This window comes from Mesocricetus auratus, unplaced genomic scaffold (assembly GCF_017639785.1).
Source record: "Mesocricetus auratus isolate SY011 unplaced genomic scaffold, BCM_Maur_2.0 Super-Scaffold_100022, whole genome shotgun sequence".
Taxonomy (NCBI): Eukaryota; Metazoa; Chordata; class Mammalia; order Rodentia; family Cricetidae; genus Mesocricetus; species Mesocricetus auratus.
This window is the reverse complement of record NW_024429203.1, coordinates 1,073,412-1,092,669: the sequence shown is the minus strand read 5'-3', so window position 1 is coordinate 1,092,669 and position 19,258 is coordinate 1,073,412. Positions and strand designations below refer to the sequence as shown.

The 19,258-nt window shown below is 53.8% G+C and overlaps 1 protein-coding gene across 4 annotated transcripts in view; it reads left to right on the top strand.

Moving 5' to 3' along the window:
* Positions 1-2,164: 2,164 nt before the first annotated feature.
* The window catches only part of Col5a3 (collagen type V alpha 3 chain), a 55,736-nt gene continuing 38,642 nt past the window's right edge, over positions 2,165-19,258 (top strand). Inside the window, exons 1-17 of one of the 4 annotated variants that reach the window (XM_040729814.1) lie at positions 2,165-2,382; positions 7,073-7,231; positions 7,326-7,515; positions 7,583-7,739; positions 9,174-9,278; positions 10,196-10,345; positions 12,616-12,729; positions 12,822-12,968; positions 14,991-15,038; positions 15,106-15,147; positions 15,610-15,672; positions 16,630-16,704; positions 16,797-16,883; positions 17,337-17,393; positions 17,474-17,527; positions 18,671-18,724; positions 19,201-19,254. In XM_040729814.1, coding sequence (XP_040585748.1) covers positions 2,295-2,382; positions 7,073-7,231; positions 7,326-7,515; positions 7,583-7,739; positions 9,174-9,278; positions 10,196-10,345; positions 12,616-12,729; positions 12,822-12,968; positions 14,991-15,038; positions 15,106-15,147; positions 15,610-15,672; positions 16,630-16,704; positions 16,797-16,883; positions 17,337-17,393; positions 17,474-17,527; positions 18,671-18,724; positions 19,201-19,254 — 1,644 coding nt within the window. In that variant the 5' untranslated portion in view covers positions 2,165-2,294. Of the gene's footprint in view, positions 2,383-7,069; positions 7,232-7,325; positions 7,516-7,582; positions 7,740-9,173; positions 9,279-10,195; positions 10,346-12,615; positions 12,730-12,821; positions 12,969-14,990; positions 15,039-15,105; positions 15,148-15,609; positions 15,673-16,629; positions 16,705-16,796; positions 16,884-17,336; positions 17,394-17,473; positions 17,528-18,670; positions 18,725-19,200; positions 19,255-19,258 lie in introns of all 4 variants that reach the window. The other 3 variants (XM_040729812.1, XM_040729815.1, XM_040729813.1) reach the window with 3 other exon arrangements.

Sequence of the window (19,258 nt, the reverse complement as noted above, 5' to 3'; positions counted from 1 at the left end):
GAACTTGGTTTCCCTCTGTAGTCCAGGCGGGCTTGAAATTGAGACCCTCAGCCTCTCAGGTGCTGGGATCACAGGCCACACCCATGCTGTTTGGTTTATAAGTGGTTCTGAAAGTTTCCTATGGCATGTCAATAGGAGTGAGTGGTGTTTCTTCTCTTTCTGTCTGCACAGGGGAAGGGACAGAGTCTTCACTCACAGAACTTAGAGCAGAATACGGATAAAACTTGGAGGTAGAACCCTTGCCTAGTACGCACAAGGTGTGGCTTTTGTCCCAGCATGCCCTTCCCTCAAAAAGTCAGATGTCAAGAAGTGAGACCAGGGGCAGCCAGATGTCTCAGTGGACAAGCTGCCTGCTACCAAGCCCAGTGAACTGAGTTCAGTTCCAGGGACTCACGTGGTGGTAGAAGGGACAACTGACTCCCCAAAGCTGTCTTCTGACTATTCTGGAGAGCTGTGACATGAGTTCAAGAGACCGTGCACGCATGAATAAATAAATGTCGAAGATAGTAGTTAGACTGCTGGAAGAACTTTCTAGCAAGGTGGTCAGGTTAGGACTTTGAGACGACCTTTTATTTGGAAAAGGCTGTTTCTGGGGAAAGGAGATTCTCTCTTCTCCCTCCACCCTAGGGAACCCCATCTCTTCCAGTCACACAAGGCCCCACCCCCTCCTCTCCAGGGACAGAGACTCTTTGTCTGAGGAACCAAGGCTGGGAGGGAGTTGTCTGGCACCTCCAGTTCCCTAAGAGGGGCACTTGGGAACAGACACACCTCCTTGATTTCTCTCTGATCGAATTCCTCTGACTCCTGCCTGTCTGCACCAGTCAACTGCAGAGCGGTCCCTGACCCTCTTGGGGTTGAGCACTTATTTGATGGGCGGTTAGAATTGGGGTGGGTGTCTTCCTTGAATGATCTCAGGGTGAGGCAGAAGGGATGGAGGCCAATTCCTTTCTTTGGGGATTAAAAGCTTGGGGGACAGCCTGGGGTGTGGTTCAGTGGTAGAGTGTTCATATAACAAGCACTCCATAAAATGGAAAGAAAAAAATTTTGAGGGCTGGAGAGGTGGCTCAGTCTCAAGTGTGTTCTGTACAAACCTGAGGACCTGAATCCGAGGACCCAAGTTCAGATCCCCAGCACCCACATAAAAAGCTGACTGCATCAGCCAATGCCTGGAATGCAGTCCCTGTGGAGGGAGAGGCAGGAGGATTTATGAGGTTCAGTGGCCAGGATCTGTCTTGTTTCCAGATTCGGGTGTATACATGTTTGCAACCCTACTCCATGCACACACACAAATACATAGATGTACACAGATGAAGTCCATGGTGAGAGTTTAAGGATGGTACCAGGCATCGAATTCCAAATTCCGAGGTTCATGTGGACTAATGGAGGCTTAGAGAGAGACTAGGACAGTTTCAGGATCTGGGGTGAGGATTATGGAAGAAATGGGGTTCTGAAGGGCAAGCTTTGGGTTGACGATGGGAATTCTCCCTTTGCCGGCCTTGAGGCATAACGCTGATTCCGTGTCTGAGGGGAGGCTTTATTTATTTATTTATTTACTTACTTTTTGAGACAGAGTCTCACTATGTAGCTCCGGCTCTCCTAGAACTAACTGTAGACCAGACTGGCCTCGAACTCGCAGAGATCCACCTACCCTCTCTCCCAAGTGCTGGGATTAAAAGCTTGCGCCACTACATCTTTAGGTGCTTTGATTTTGTGTGTCCCGGGTGTGAGGGGTGTGTGTGGTGCGGCATGCGTGTGGAAGCCAGAGGACAACTTTTAGGAGTCAGTTCTGACACTTCCATCACGTGGGGTCGGGACAGAACTCAGGTCATCAGTCTTAGTGGCAAGTGCTGCTCCCTGGTGAGCTATCTTGCTAGCTCTGAGGTTGGAGGCTTGATCAGTCTAAAACAGCCTTGGAGAGAGCAAGGCAGAGAGCGGGCTGGAGGCGAAGATTTAGCATTACGCTGGGACTCCTCCGCCCCCACCCCAGGATTCTAGGGCTGGTGGGCGTGGCCCATCTTCCGAGTAGTGAAGTCCTGCAAGAAGGGCTCCGATCTCAGACAGCCAATCACCGTGTGGCGCACACTTCGCAAACTTTTTCCCTGCTGCTGTGGGTCCCCCCGCCTCTCGCCCGGGCCCCGCCCGCCGGGCCAGGGCACTAGAGCGCAGGGCGCGGCTAGGGCGGGGTCTCAGGCAGTCTCCTGCGGATCCTCACAGTCTCAGGCTGTCCAAAGCGACTGCTTCCCCGCAACCCAGGCTGCCTCTCCCTTGGCCTTCGCGCACCGGGGCCTGCTGGGATGAGAAGCTGCCGGAGACTGAACCAGCCTCGGGCCGGCCTCTGCCTGCTCCTGGCCTCCTTGCAGCTCGTGTCCCGGACGCTGGCTGGTGAGGAGGGACGAAGGGCTGGAAGGGAGATCCCAAGGGTGCATGGGTGCAAGGGAGATCCCAAGATGTGTGTGCAAGGGAGACGTCGTTCGTAACGGGGGCCGTGGTGATGTGGAGACCCTAGGTTCTAGCTCTCGCTGGTATGGTATGTGCCCACTGGGGAGGGGGATGTTGCCAGGAAACGTGTGGCTGTGTTTACAAGCTGATGTGTGAAGATGAATGCTGTGGGTGTGGTGCAATCCCAACACTCCAGAAGAAAAGCCAGATGGATTGCTGGTTCAAGACTAGACTGAGCTACATACAGAGTTCAATGGCATCTTTGGTTGCATAAGCAGACCCTGTCTCTAAAGAGGCTCCCGGTGGGTGGGTGGGGCACAGGCTGCAGCTCAGTGAGTAGACAGCTTTTCTAGCATGTGCTAAGTAAGCTCTGGGCGCCATTCTCAGCACCATATAAAACCGAGCATAATGATGCATACCCACGACCACAGGATTGGGGCCGTGGAGGCAGGAGCATGAGGAGTTGAGAGTCAGTCTGAACTACAAAGTGAAGTTGAGGCTAGCACGGGCTATATGAGAGCTTGCCTAAAAAACAAACAAGCAAACAAACAAAGCAGAACTGTATTTTACAGAGGTTTGCCTATACGTGTGTACTTGGGTGTGAGGGTTCACTGGGGTTGTGTAAATGTGGGTGACAGGGCAATCCCTGGGAGGCTGTGTGTGGTCAGATGTGAGAGTTGAACGTGTCTGAGGAGCTGCACTCTGTTACAGGAAATAGAGTCTCATGAGGCTCAGGCTATCCTCAAATTTACCATGTAGCCCAGGCTGTAGCCTTGAGCTTGGACTCCTCTGCTTCTACCTTCCAAGTGCTGGGATGTCAGGGTATGTGGTGCTGGACAAGGAATCCAGGGCTTCCAGCATGGTAGGCAAGCACTCTACCATGTTTCATCCCTAAACCATGGAGATGATGCTTAGAGCAATCGGGCGAGTTACAGTTGTGTTTATGTGTCTTTGGTTGGCTGTAGGTGGGATTTAGGACTATAATATTGCCTGTGGGAACATGAGTGGTTGATTCTGAGGTTGGTGGTGAGTGCAGTGAACATATTAGGAATTCAGTTTTCTTTTTAAAATTGTCTATCTATCTATCTATTTATCCATCCATCCATCCATTTATCTATTTATGTGTGTGTGTGTGTGTGTGTGTGTGTGTGTGTGTAGGTCAGACGACAACTTTCAAGGTTCAGGTCTCTCCTTCCACCATGTGGGTCCCAGAATTGAACTCAGGTCGTTAGGTTTGTCGGCAAGCATCCCACCCCAGACATGTCTCTGACCCACACAGTTCCCCTTCCCTCCTCTCCCAAGGACTTCACACCATCCTCTCTTCTTTGACAGAAATTGGCTCCCTTTCTCCTCCCCCAACTCCCCTCCCCCACCCCCTCCCTAGAGCCACAGCATCAGCACCATGGACAGGGCCCCCGGGAGGGCGGCAACGAGGGGCGAGGCTGGGTGCGGCGCGGGGCTGGGTTGGACGAGCGCCGAGAGCTGGCGGGGGGGGCGGCCAAGTGGAAGTTGCGTCGTACCCCAGCTGCAAGATCCTGGGGTGATTTTTTCCTGAAGAATTTCTCAGGGCCCCCAAGGGGGTCCCCAGGGCTGAGGGACCGGTGAGTCACCGCTGACGCATGCCCAGCTGTGAGCATTTGGCCTGGTGCCCCAGCCACGACTCTCGGGGTTCTGTAGCGATGGTGAGAGGACACGCTGACTCTCCGAGTGATGAATGGCCAGGGCTTCTATGATCTAGTTCACCTCCCAGAAGTAAAGGAAAATGCGTTTTGTCCCTCAGAGGCCACGGGCATGCACAGACCCCACGTCCCCAATTGCTGTTCAGTCTGGGGAGGCTGCTGCCCGCGTGGAGAACCCCGTGTTGACCTATGCCCCATTCTCACGCTCACACAACTTCAGGGTCACGCAACCTCAGGCATTGGTTCAGGATACAAGACCCCTGGGACTCCAGGAATCTGCAATTTGGGCCACACCCAGGCAACCCCATCTGCTCCCCGGACAGAAGAGCACCCTCCTATGTTCTCAGATTCTCACACACGCTTCCCCGTGGTCTACAGGCAAATGCTGTCATCTGCCACAGCCAGTCGCCCACTCAGTGACTTGGTCATATTTTCCCTTGCATGGCGTGGGAGAATTCTCCTTCGAGTTAGAGCCTCCGCCTCCCTCCCATTGCAAGTCTGGCCTGTGTGGTATATGGTGTGGAACTCTTGTTGCCAGGGCCGCATGCTGAACAACGGCATCAAGTTTAGAATTTTTATTTATTGTGCATGAATGCGTGCCCGATGTGTGCACAGGTGGAGGTCAGACAACCTGAAGGTTCTCTCCTTCCACCGGGTAGGTTCCTGGGATCAAGTTCAGGTTATCGGGCCTGGCAGCCGGCGCCTTCCCCTGCTGAGCCATCCTGTCAGTCCTCAAAACTTTTCATCTAATTAACTGCCTACACCTCAACCGGTGGCAAGGCCCACGCTCGAAAAACTGCATATGTGAATTTTGGGAATTCCATCCATGACCCAGCCTGCTCCCTCCACATCTTAGACTCCACTAGGCATCTCTCTTGAGGCCTTGGCCAAGGCATGGAGAGGGTGTGTATGTGGGGGAGAGCCTGGGAGGCTCCTGACCCCTCCTGCTGGCCCCACAGGCTCAATGGCTCTTGTGTGTCTCCTTGTCATAGAGCCATGAGAGACAAAGGGAAGTTAGCTACTGAAAGGTCATTGCAGCGAGGACTCAAGATTGAATAAAAGTCTTTTGGGTCATATGGCAGGAAGGACTTTTGAAATGGGAGTTAGCAGTGACCAAGGGGGTCAGAATCTGTTAGGACGTGGCTCCGTTGGTATAGCGCTCACCTAGCATGCACAAATCCCCGTGTTTCATCCCTGAGCTGTGTACATGGGCCATGGTGGTGCTTGTCTGTAATCTCGGCACTCTGGAGGTGAGCAGCAGAGGGTCGGGAGTTCAAGGCCAGCCTGGCTCACAGTAGACTTTATCTAACAAAGACAACAAACTGAGTGGGCAGAGTTGCTCTACTGGATGATGTTGTGGATTTAAATCTTCCCCGGGGCTTCCAGTCCAGGGGGGACAGCTGGGATGGTCCACTGGGGTATGACCCTTGTGGTTAGCAGAGCCTGAGAGCCCAAACTCAGCCCCAGGGGAGCTGCGATCCAAATACCTCTTAATGACAGCCTGGCCACTGAAGAGACAATTACAGACAGGAGAGAGAGAGAGAGAGAGAGAGAGAGAGAGAGAGAGAGAGAGAGAGAGAGAGAGAGAGAGGGAGGGAGGGAGGGAGGGAGGGAGAGACAGAGAGAGAGGGAGGGAGGGAGAGAGAGAGGAGAGGAGAGGAGAGAGAGAGGAGAGAGGAGAGAGGAGAGAGGAGAGAGGAGAGAGGAGAGAGGAGAGAGGAGAGAGAATACCAAGAAAGCAAGTTTAATGAGTGGAACAGAGAGAAGGTAGATTGGACAGGGCCAAGGATGCAGGGACCAGTATAGGACGTCACAGAGTTTGGGATGGGGGTCTTCATCCAAGTCCCTTCCTCCCCAAGTCTGGCCCCCAACCCAGTTCTCAGTGGTGAGGTCACCCTGAGCCACCCTGTAGTGAGGTCATGGCAGATTCAGCAGAACCTGGTTCCTGCCAAGAGTCTGGGTCAGGGGGTTAGTGGGACAGTTTGCTAGGGGAGGGGACAGGCCAGGGGCTTTGGGCCCAGGGGAAGCACTCACCAGCCCTACCCAAACCATGTGGAACCAGTTAAGACTGGCCAAGCTGCCTGGGCGGGGCTGCAAGGATGGCTTGGATTAGGGGCCTCTGTCCTGGGATGAGAGAGGGGGAGTGTGGGGGAGGTTATCAGAGATAGATGTCAGAAGGAGCAGGTCAGAAAGTGGCAAAGCCCTTCCCAGGTGAGAGGGAGGAACATGGGAAGTGTAAAGGAAGAGGTCAGAGGGAAGAGGTCAGGGTAGAAGTTAGATGGGGCAGCCATGTGGAGGAGGTCAGGGGGGCATTAAATGGGAGAACAAGGCTGTGGGACCTGGGAGTCAGAGGGAGGGGGACATGGGGCTGAGGGTCAGAGGAAAGAGGCTGAGGGGTCTAAGAAGAGCACACCCCCACACACCCATTCCCCCTTGTGGCTTTTCCCTAGCAAGGGGGCTCCATGCTGGGAAGCTGCCCAAGAAGCCAGTGTGGGGGCGTAGGGAGAAGGGGAAGGCTTGGTTCTGGGGCTCCGGCCAGGAACCTTTGATTCATCCTAGAACTAGGTCAGCTTTTTTTCTCACTGAAAACTTAGAGGAAAAAAATGAACGAGGTTTAACAGACTGATGTAGCAGGAACATCTGTGGGGTATTGGGGGAAGTGCTGCTGGTCCCAGGCTGCCTGTTTCTCTCTAGAATGTTAGCACGGGGGGGGCGCAGAGGGAGCTTCCAAAGTCAGAGCAAGTCTTATGGAGCTGGAGTTTTTTTTTTTTTCTCTTCCTAGTGTTCAGACAGAGTCTCATTAGGTTGCTGTATCTGGCCTTGAGCTCACTGCAGAGCAGGAAGAGATCCTCCTGCCTCAGCCTTCTGAGCTACTCTCAGGACAGGGGACTGTGCAGTCAGGTCCGAGGCTGGCTCTGACCACGCCCCCTCACCCTGGCATCTCTCTACAGCAGAGCCGGTGGACGTACTGAAAGCCTTGGGGGTGCACAGGGGCCAGGCGGGGGTTGCTGAGGCGCCTGGCTTCTGTCCCCATAGGATTCCACAGGGTGACAGAGCATTCAGGGTGGGCAAGTCCAGCCTGCTCAGTGTCCCCACATTGCAACTCTTTCCAGGTGAGTCAGGGCAGGAAGGCTGGGGTGGGGGTCACCCTGGAAGGGTGGAGTCACCTCGGTTGTCTAACTGCCCCCTTCCCCTCTGCCCACACAGACGGGCATTTTCCTGAGAACTTTTCTGTGCTGTTCACTGTGCGGGGCCAGCCAGCCAATCGGTCTGTCCTTCTGTCTATTTACGATGAGAAGGGCGTCCGGCAGCTGGGGTTGGCACTGGGGCCAGCTCTGGGTCTCCTTGGTGACTCCTTCAGGCCCCTCCCCAAGCAGGTCAACCTCATGGATGGCAGGTAAGTATGGGAAAGGGGTAAGGGTACCCTGCAGAAATCCCTGCACTGAGACTTGTTCCTCTTGCAGGTGGCACCGTGTGGCGGTCAGTGTCAGTGGTGACAAGGTGACCCTGGTGGCTGACTGTGACCCTCAGCCCCCCATGCTTGGTCAGGGACCTCAGTTTATCAGCACAGCGGGACTCACCATGATGGGAACCCATGACAGCAGGGAGGAGACTTTTGAGGTATGGAGTTCAGTGGCAGGGGAAACCGAGGCAGAGGCTGGGGGGGCGCTTTGTCTTCAGCCTAAACTAGAACAGAACAGAAAAACAAAGTGCCCAGCCTCCCCCTAGCTTCACAGAGCCCAAGGAAGGGAGCACCATACAAGAGACCCTTAGTAAATCAACAGGAAATCAGGTCACCGTGTGCTTGTGACAGGGGATTCAGACCGGCACAGGCTGCCGTGCTGGGGTGTTTGTGGAAGGGGCCAGATGGCTCTGACTGGTGTGGTGTGGAGATTCCGCTGTGTGGTTTGGAGGTGTGAACCTTCCAGGAGGCCCAGCAACCTCATCTCTCCAGTGAGCCAGCTGGTGTCTAGAGCGCGGTATGTGGAGGTGGCCTGAGGGGCCACAGCACTTCAGGGGGCAGATGATTGGTGTGTTGGTCACTTCTTCCATTGCTTTGACAAAATGCAAGACAGAAGCTCCCTGAAGAAGGTTTATGTGGGCTCACAATTTGAGGTCACATGCAATCACAGCAAGCAGCAGCGTGAGGTGGCAGGTCAACTGCACCTGAAGTCAGGAAACAGGGAGAGACGGACGCTGGCACTCAACTCAGTTTTTTCTTTTTATGTAGTCTAGGACCCCAGCTCAAGGAATGGCACTAGTCCACCACATTAAGATGTGGTTAGTTGGGCTGGAGAGATGGCTCAGAGGTTAAGAGCACCGACTGCTCTTCCAGAGGTCCTGAAGTTCAATTCCCAGCAACCACATGGTGGCTCACAACCATCTGTAATGAGATCTGGTGCCCTCTTCTGGTGTGCAGACATACATGGAGGCAGGATGTTGTATTCATAATAAAAAAAAAAAAAGATGTGGTTAGTTGCCCTAATGTAGATAATCCCTCACAGCCACGCCCAGAGGCTTGTGTGGAGGGTTAAGTCGAGATCCTCTCAGGTTGACTAACTAGGGGCCAGCGGGATGGCTCAGTCAGTAAAGGTGCTTGCTGCTAAGACCTCTGACCTGAGTTCACACCCGGAATGTATGGGGTGGAAGGAGAGAACTGGGTCCTGAAGCTTTTCCTCTCACCAACACATGCGAGTGTGCGAGTGACCTGGCACACCTGTGCGTGTGTGTGCACGTGCTTTAAGCAGATCAGTGGAGGTTTAAAGGTTGGCAAGTTTAACCGTCACGCTGGGTGCGTTTTCTCCTATGGTGTCATGGGGCTGGTGAGAATTTTGCTTCTGAGTTACAGGTAGAGAGGCCCCAGGCCTCCCCTCCTTAGGTGACAGGTGGAGATGCCCAGGCCTCCCCTCCTTAGGTGACAGGTGAAGATGCCCAGGCCTCCCCTCCTTAGGGTGCTGTGGGTGGGAAACTCCGAGGCTCCATGGAAGGAAGGGCAGAGATACTCTGGGGAATAAGGGCCAGAGACATCCTGCGGCTCCTTTTCCTCCTGTGCAGGGAGACATTCAGGAGCTGCTGTTAATTCCAGACCCTCAGGCTGCCTTCAAGGCCTGTGAGTTCTACCTACCTGGCTGTGAAACCCGGGATCCTACAACCACAGGGGTGAGTGAGGGGCCCCAGGTGACAGGTGAGCCATCCCTGGCCCAGGTTTTGAGAAAGAGTGGGCCATTACCCAGAAACAAGGAGTTGAGCCCGTTTAGACCCTGAACATAGGACTAATCCCAGAAGATGACCTTAACCTCAAGTGACGTAACAAGCCAGGCGTGGTGAGCCTTCTGTGTTCAGAGGCGGGTGCAAGAGGACCGTGACTTTGAGGGGAGCCTAAGCTAGATAGCAGAATCCTGTCTCCAAAACAACAACAACAACTATCAGTCTGCGGATAGGGAAGATGGCTCAGTCGGGAAAGGACCTTCACTTTCAAGCACCAGGGCCTGTTTGGACCCCAGAGCCTGTGAGGAAAAGCTGAACCTGGTGGTACTTGTAACCCCAGTGATGGGAAGGCAGAGACAGGCAGACCCTGGAGCTCACTGGCCAGTCAACCTAGCTTAACTGGTGAGCTCCAGGCCAGGGAAAAACCGATCTCGACAATAGTAAAGAAAGGTGAATGGTGCCTGAGGAATGACACCCGAGGTTGGCCCCTGGTCTTTGTGTGCACATGCACACAGTTGTGTACACACACACACACACACACACACACACACGCATGCACACATGCACACAATGCATGCACACATGCATGTACACACATGCATACACACATACATGCATGCACACATATGTACACACATGCATACACATCTACACACATGCACATGCACACACATGCATGCATACACATGTACACAATGCACACAATGCTTGCACACACATGTACACACACATGCACACATACACACACATGTGGCTAAGTGAACCACAGGTTGAATGACAGTGATGGACCACGTCATGGCCTTCAGTGAGTCAGGGGTGGCTTTTCCAATGAGGAGAGTCTCTGGTCCTGACTAGAACTCTCTCCTCAGGCCCCCAAGGATGAGCCAGAAACAACAACTCCTCGTCGTCGCAAGGGCAAAGGAAAGAAAAAGGGGCGGGGCCGAAAGGGGAAGGGAAGAAAGAAAAAGAACAAGGAGACCTCAAGGCCGAGCCCAACCCCTGGTGCCTCCGAGAACCAGGTAAGAACCTGGGACTTCCCACTTTGCTCTTCTCTGCCTGACTCTGACCCATTTCCGGTCACTCATCTTTGTATTGGTCCTCAAGACTTGACACCTGGAGTCTGGTTCTCTCAGCCAAAGGGGATGCCGGGTCCTGTGTCAGAGGCTCTTCATGTCTGTTCCACACGATCTCCAGTCTAGAGGAGCTGGGGGAGACACTGCTGATGATTAGGAGGCTCATGATGTATTTTTAATGGAATCACCAGGCGGGGTAACTGGCGCATTGGTTATTGGGCCGGTATGTGGGGTTCACTGCTGGGGCTCATAGGTGAGGGTTATTCCTCTGATGGCACCGTTTGGGAGCTCATCTTGAGGTTCTAGCAGAAGAGCACAGATACTCCCATGCTCCAGCTTCAGGAGAGACACGCTCGGAGCAGGGTGGGAGGAGGGAACACCTGCCTAGCCAACTAGATCAGCCCAGTCAGCCCTGGAGATCAGTGGGATGACAGAGGGTGCTGCTTAGTACTGCAGGAACCTGTTCATTGAGCTAAGTGTAGGGAGTCACTAGTTGGAGGTCTCTACTAGGAAGACATTGAGAAGGGTCACTTTGGTGCTTTGGTGTGTGAACGTTGCCTGGGAAGACAGGGGCAACAGGTAGGGAACTCATGACCTTAAAGACATGAACAATAGGAAACTAATGACCAACAAAGGTACGATTCCACTCAGATCTAGCTTAGGGAACCAATGAGTTGACTGAGTGTACTTACAGAGCTAAGGTGAGGGGTTACATACAGGGATGTGGGTTCATGACCTTCAAGACACCCTAAGCATGGACGCTTACTCTCCCGGCTGTACAAATGGAGTCCTCTTCAGTTAACCTTGAACACTCAGTATTCTTGCCTTTCTAGAGATCAGGAGACCATGTGCAGCCCAGGCAGAATTACAGATAGCTGGCAGAGAGGTGTGGGAGAGAGTGGCCGGAACCTCTGACGAGGGGCCAATGGCCCTCCCCGCTGCCTCCTTCTATAAGGGAATGGCCACAGGCTAGATCTTGAGGGTCTTTCATAGTCACTGTTGCTTTTGATGAAGATAGCATCAGCTACTAAGGACAGTTCTGGAAGATAGCATTCTGTACTAGTGGACCTGTTTCATTTCGATGACTGTGCTAAAATGTCCTGAGCAGGGGTCTAGAGAGATGGTACAGAGGTTAGGAGCCCTTGCTACTCTTGCAGAGGGACACGGGTTTGGTTCCTAGCACCCATTTACAAGACTCACAACAGCCTGTAACTCCAGTCCCAGGGGATCTGACGCCCTCTTCAGTGATCTGCATTCACGTGGTCCTCCAGCAAGTACACAGGCTCACATCTGAAAACGAAAACAAAACCCCACCGTCCCTGGCCAAAAGCAGGAGGCGAAGAGGGGCCTCCTGATCTGGATAACCACTCACAGACTCCCTTCCAGGGTGACTCTGGGTTGGGTCAAGTTGACATTAGAACCAGTCAATGCACTAGTTTAAGGTTAAGTTATTTGTTAGGGAGATTGCTAGAAGCCACAATTGCGATTTTTGTTGGATGATTCCACTGGTTGGGGTCACAGTGGGGTCTCTCGATGGAAGGGCTTCTGTCTGGTGCCTTTGGTGGCACTTATGAAGGCGGGGCTCACTTAGCAGTCATTAGTGCTTGGAATAATTTGAGTTAATTTTGTTGGCTATTGACAGGTAGATCACTGGGAAGGGGTCCTAAGTCATTGGTTGGGTTACTGCTTCAAGTCCTTGGTTGGAGGTAGCCACATGTCAGTTCCAGATCTTTCTATCCCATCTGAATTCCAAGAGTAACATGCCCCCGTCAGCCCCTGGCTCTGACCTGTACCCCCGAGGCTTTCCTTCTCTGCCCTGACCCAGTTTTTCTGCAGCTGTCCAGGCTGGAGGAGCTGCAGCCTGGCTGCTTGATCCCTGAGCTGTCACGGGGCTGGGCTTCCGGAGTCTGGCCCCGAGTGCTGGCTCCTGACTTTAATCACTGGGCCCTGGAGCCAATCCAGTTCTGCTCCCAGGCCTGGGAGACTTGGCCCTGCTCTGCTCCTCCTGGGTCTGGTCCTCTCTCTGGCCGCCTAGGACCAGTTGTGCAGGGCACTTGGCTTCCCCCCACCAGCCTCTGTGCTCAGTGGAAGCCACCTCTGTCTTCCCATCCCCAAACTGGGGGCTGCTCTACGGGAGAGATCTGGCTCCTCTTTTGTCTCCTCTTTGTTGTGCTTGGCCTTGTCCCGTGTCTGACACTCCTTCATGGCTGCTGCAGACCTCCCTCCACAGCCCTGAGGCAGAGAAGCCTGCTCCCCACCAGCCTCCGACTCTCACACCCTTGGCCATCACCGCCACTGTGACCATTGAACGAAATGCCACTGTCTTGCAGGTTGGTGGGGAGTGGGTGGTACTGGGCCAGGGGGCGGGGTGGTGGCAGATGAGAAGGTCAAGAGCAAACCTTGACCTTCTCAATGTCCTCAGCAGGGGTTTGACTCTGAGGCTGAAACTGAGCTGAGGCCTCCAGAGAGTGAGGCTACTGAGGAGGATGAAGAAGGGGACGGCTCCACCATGGGCCCCAAGTTCCGGGCAGCAGAGCAGCCTTTACAGACTGAGTTCCAGATCTTTCCTGTGAGTCTCAATTGGCTGAGTCAGGAGATGGTCGTAGATACATGCTTTCTCTTAACTGTGATTGTCTTGTGTCAGCTACCTTGGTGTGACCCTGGTGCAGTTGCAGTTGAAAATATTTACCAAGCACTAACAGTGTGACAGAGACCAGTGATGTTAGGCTTTTAGTCTAAACAGGGTGGGAAGCCACTTGACTTCGTGCTTCTATGTCTCTGCGTGCCCTGCCTGCTAAGTGGACAGTAGGGGGAGCCAGAGAGTCGGTGGGGAAGCCCGCCGTGTTAGCCTGTAGTGAGAGAGAATACTTCGCTCTTGCTGGAGGTGCTTGAGATGGTTAACATTGTCATCTCCACAGGCTCTAGAATCACTGGAGACACAAGCCTGTGTCTGGCGCAAGCCTGCGAGGCATTATCTAGATTAGGTTAAGCGAGGGAAGACCCACCCTAAATGTGTGGTGTCAGGTCGTGGACTGGCGTCGCCTACTCAGTTAAAAGGAGGAGCACCACCGCTCATTACTCTTGCCCGGCGTTGTGACTGTGGCAGCAGCACGACCAGCTGCCTCACGATGCCTTCCCTGCTGTGATGGATGTTTCCCCTCAAAGTGTAAGCGGAAGCAAACCCTCCCACCACTACGCTGCTTCAGTGGAGAAAGGCAGGACACCAAGTGAGCTGCAGGACACAGTAGGAGTGCGTCCCTCTGGGGGTCTTGAATTTGTAACATCTGTTTGACATTCAAGTAAGATTTTAAACGAGGATGGCTAGAAGATTCCAGAACTCAGGGGAGAAAGGCTTGGGACTGACTCTGAGCAGAGAGACAGTGTTCTTAGTCAAAGCCCTGGGTAGAAGCATCTAGAGGGTCAGCCTGGTTCTCCGTGGTGCGGAGTTGAGACTTACCCTGACTTCTTGTCCTGTCACTCTTCTTGGCGCCGTGACAAAACACCCAACAGAAACAATCTGTGAGGAGAGTAGAGGGTTGTTTTGCTCACGTTTCAGACGGGTCGGTCCACAGTTGCCTGACCTCGCGCACTTGAGTGGAGCATCATGGAGACAGGAGGATGCCGTGGGAGGTTTCAGATCCTGGAGGAGGAGAGGCAGTGCTGATTCTCTGCAGCCTTTCTCCCCACTTCATTCTGTTATCGCCCTCAGTAGCTTCTCCCCGCAAACACCCAGACACACCCACAAACCCACAGTTGTATCTCACCAATCTCCTATGTGGTTTCATTTTGTTTGCTTGTTTTTGAGAAGGGTCTTATTATGCAGCCCTAGTTATTCTGGAATGTGCTATGTAGACCCAGCTGGCCTTGAACTTCCAGAGAGTTGCCTGCCCTGCCCTGTACAGGCATGCCAAGTGACTTGTCTTAGGTGACTCTAGAGCCTGTCGAGGTGACAATGTTAACCATCACATCTATCTCCAGCAACAAGTGCTGGGAGTAAAGTGTTTGCCACCACACCTGGCCTCTCTGATGCAACTTCAAATCCAGTCACCTTTAATCCCAGCACGCAGAAGGCAGAGGCAGGCAGATTTCTGAGTTTGAGGCCAGCCTGGTCTACAGAGTGAGTTCCAGGACAGCCAGGGCTACACAGAGAAACCCTGTCAAACCCAATGAGGATAAGTCATCCCAGGTGTCACAACGCTTTGCTTTATGGGTGTCACACACTCACTGACTTCAGTGGGTTAGACGCAGGGCCATGGCAAGGACCTTTGGAGCTTGTGTCCTTCACCTTGAATGACTTACAGAAGTCAGTCATCTTCCATGGTGGAGTTCAGGGACTGAATTCAGGTCACTAACTTTGTAGGACATGCACTTTTTTTCTTTTTGGTTTTTCGAGACAGGGTTTCTCTGTGTAGCTTCAGAGTTTGTCCTGGAACTCGCTCTATAGACCAGGCTGGCCTCGAACTCACAGAGATCCGCCTGCCTCTGCCTCCCGAGTGCTGGGATTAGAGGTGTGCCCCACCACTGCCTGGCTTAGGGCATGCGCTCTCACAAACATCTGCCCTCATGTCTCCTCTTTGCCCACCGTCTCCAGGGAGCTGGAGAAAAGGGAGCAAAAGGAGAGCCTGCGGCCATAGAGCAGGTGAGAGGATGGGGGCTGGGAGGAGGGGAGGCCATGAGAACAGGGCTCACACTTCTTTTCCCTCCAGGGACAGCAATTTGAGGGACCTGCAGGAGCCCCAGGACCCCGGGTGAGTACTGGTCCTAGTCCCACATTCCACCATCTTCCCACTCTATTCTAGAGCCCATACACAAATCAGTTACGCTACGGGCACTCATGTAGCTGCTCTCTCTCTCACCCTGCCTTCCTTTTCTTTTATAAACGCCAGGCTGGTCTTGATCTCACTATGTAGCCCAGACTGGAATCCACCTCTTGATCCTTCCGCCTCAGCCTCCTGAGTGTGCATGGAGGGGGTTAATTATAGTGTTGCCCAGAGGTTGTTGGATAGTCACTACTCAAAAGGTGTGTCAGGAAGGGGTCTGTGGTGTGAAGCTGAGAGAGATGCAGGTCTCAGACCTTGTGTGGGGGAGGGGGCCGACTAAGAGGAGGAGTAGGGAGGCCTGCCTGAAGTCAAGGTCACAGGAGGGTCAGAAGCCAGCCATGCTCCGATTTTGCATCTTCTGTGACTTCTTTTTTTCCTGTGTCTTCACAGGGTATATCTGGTCCTTCAGGCCCTCCAGGCCCTCCAGGCTTCCCTGGGGACCGAGGTCTACCGGTAAGAGACTCCCCACTGAGTGTGGAGTGTGTCCCTCTTCAGGGTGGGGTTTCAGGTTGGGAGTGTGGAGATTGAACGTAGGTGTGGGGGGCTGGAAATGGGAATGCCACCGCTGAAGTGGCACTGACCCTGTGGCTGATATTGCCCCCATCTGGAACCATCTCTCTGACCTCCCGTTGTTCACCGGGGAACTATCCCATTTTTCCCCTCATGCCTGTTTTATGTACCTTTAAATATTTTATGACATTTTAATGTATCTATTTTGTGTGTGCGTGCACACACATGTCGGGTGGTGGTATGTGCCCTGGCGCCTGAGTGGGAGTCACAGGTCACCTTGCAGGAGTCAGGGGATCAAATCGGGTCATCAGGCCTGGCAGCATGTGCCTCCACCTGCTGAGTTGTCGTGCTGGAACTCTCTCCTTTAAAAATGTTTGATTTATTTATGTATGCGTGTGTGAGTGTGCAGCGGGCAAGTGTGTGTGCGCGTGCGTGTGCATGTGTGTCCAACCCTGTGCACATACAGAGACCGGAGAGGGCTTTGGACCCCTGAAAGATGGATTGCATTCCTTTGTGGGACACTTGGCTTGCCACTTGGGTGCTAGGATCCAAACTCCTGTCCTCATGATTATGCATCAAGGGCTCTTAACTGCTGAGCCACCCTTCCAGCCCCCATGAGTCCCCCCGCATCTGTCTCTGTCTCCCTTGTCCACCCATTTCTGCAGGTCTCCCCCACCATCTTCCTTTTCCTTTCCTTCTCGAGTCTCTAGTGTCTCTCTTACCACCTTTGCCTCTGTTCCCATGTCTTTGCCTTCTCCTCTCTTCCTCCAGAGACTCCCTCCCTCCCTCTCACTGCTCCCCCATCTTCTTGGGAGCTCTTCCCCTTCCTCCCTCTCCTTTTCTGTCTCCCGTCCCTGCCTGTGTTCTCCTCATCCCTCTGTCTCTCTTTCTGTCTCTCAGGGTCCTGCTGGCCTCCCAGGAATTCCAGGTGTTGATGGAGTCCGGGGTCTTCCTGGCACGGTGATTATGATGCCGGTAAGGAGGGGAGTGTCCCAACCTTGGGGTGGAATTCTGACTCCGGGGGCCTTTCTGTGGACCCCTACTCATCATTGCTAGTTGCTCTCTAGTTCCATCTTGCGAGCGGCTCATCATCAAAAGGGCCCCCAGTCTCCTTCCAGCAGGCCCAGGCCCAGGCAATACTGCAACAGGCTCAGGTGAGTGGCACCAGGGGCGTGTGTTTATGTGATGGACTCATGCAGGACTGGTGGGGATGCAGAGGACCTCTCTCCTGAAGATGCTTGCCCTGTTGCCAGAGTAAGATCCTGAGCCTGGGCCGTTTATAAAAAACACAGCTAACGATTCTGGAGGCTGGGAAGTCCCAGAGCAGAGTGCTGCCTCCTGGTGCATTGTGACTGATGGAGGGCAGACCGAGACAAGACAGTAATAGGACGAGACATTACTCTCGTAAAGGTGCTGGTTGCCATTACGGGGATCCCAGCCTTCTGATTTCATCTAATCCCAGTCTTCCAAATGACCCCCTCAGAGTATTATCAACCTGTTAACTGGGGGACAAATTTGCAACCCGTGAATGGGAGAGGCACGGGGCACACTCTGTGTAGTGTTTGTGTGGTCTCGTGGGGAACTCTTGCTTCTGTCTGTCTTTACAGCTCTCCATGAAAGGGCCCCCGGGCCCGGTGGGGCTCACTGGGCGCCCAGGCCCTGTGGTGAGTAAGGGGTCTGCACTGGGGAGAGGGATCCACCCACGCTGGAGGCCTCGCTCAAGCTGTGTCTCTTGTTCTCCAAGGGCCTGCCTGGATACCCAGGTCTGAAAGGTGAATCAGGAGAAGCAGGACCACAGGTGAGATGGAGGGATTTGGGGGAGGGAATGGGTTAGGTGGAGAACGTTTCCTCCCAAGGATACAGGATAAAATGCGGGTTGGAGAAAATAGAAATACACCTTTGAAATTTCTGCCCCTCCCTCCTAGAGAGTGATTTCAAATAGGTCCTGGGCTAGGCGCTGGGGCTCAGCTGGTAAAGCACTTGCCTAGCAGGCAGGAAACCCTGGGTGACAGCCTCAGATTCACATAAACAAGTGTGGGGTGCAAAGCTGTCATCCAGCACTTGCAGGTGGGGGTGGGGATGTAGGGGTGGGGTATAAGGGTGGGATGTAGGGGTGGTGGTGTAGGGGTGGAGTATAGGGGTGGGGTGTAGGGGTGGAGTGTAGGGGTGGAGTGTAGGGGTGGGGTGTAGGGGTGGTGGTGTAGGGGTGGGGTGTAGGGGTGGGATATAGGGGTGGTGGTGTAGGGGTGGTGGTATAGGGGTGGGGGTGTAGGGGTGGGGCATAGGGGTGGGGTGTAGGGGTGGAGTGTAGGGGTGGGGTGTAGGGGTGGTGGTATAGGGGTGGGGGTGTAGGGGTGGGGCATAGGGGTGGGGTGTAGGGGTGGAGTGTAGGGGTGGGGTGTAGGGGTGGAGTGTAGGGGTGGGGTGTAGGGGTGGGGTGTACGGGTGGGATATAGGGGTGGTGGTATAGGGGTGGGGGTGTAGGGGTGGGGCATAGGGGTGGGGTGTAGGGGTGGAGTGTAGGGGTGGAGTGTAGGGGTGGAGTGTAGGGGTGGGGTGTAGGGGTGGGATATAGGGGTGGGGTGTAGGGGTGGGGTGTACGGGTGGGATATAGGGGTGGTGGTGTAGGGGTGGGGGTGTAGGGGTGGGGTATAGGGGTGGGGTGTAGGGGGGGCGTTGAGGCTGGAGGATCAGGCGGTCAAGGTCATTCTCAGTTACTTAGATAGTTGGAGGCCAGACTGGAGTATGAGATTTGTCTGAAAAATCAATAAAACACCTTTAATCCCAGCACTTCAGTACCCAGAAGTAGGTAGATCTCTGTGAATTCAAGGCCATCCTGGCCTGTATAGTGAGTTCTAGGCTAGCCAGAGTCACACGGTGTGAGCCCTGTCTCAAAAAAAAAGCATAAGCCTTCCTTTGTCATTCTTGTTTCCCACTGTAGGGCCCCCGAGGATTACAGGGCCCTCCTGGGCCTCCCGGCCGGGAAGGCAAAACAGTGAGTAATTCTAGATTCTTCAGTTGTGCTCTGCGCACCAGTGCCTACTCCAAACCCCGGCTTTGCTCCCTCTGGGTCATTCTGTCAGCAGAGGGACCTGAGAAGAGGGGAAATGCTTGCCTGGGATCTGCAGTGTAGACAGAGGCAAATGAGAGCAGTCTGTGCAGCGTGATGTATAAAAGCAACCCTTCAGCTGTGCGCGCCTGTAACCCCAGAGCTGGGGAGACCAGGCAGGAGAACCAGAAGTTCAAGGTCATCCTTAACTTCCGCACAAAGTAAAGTGCTTACTGCCAGGTCTGGTGACCAAAGTTCAATCCTGAGACTCACCCGATTGGAGAAGAGAACCGACTTCCAAAAGTCCTCTTACCTCCACATGTGAGGCATGCGCACACACAGCACATAAGTAAATAAAAAAATAGATAAATAATGCTTTTAAATTAAAACACTCCTTGACTTTGACCTCACTTTCTTCACAGGGCCGAGCTGGAGCAGATGGGGCTCGGGGTCTCCCTGGAGACACAGGACCTAAGGTAG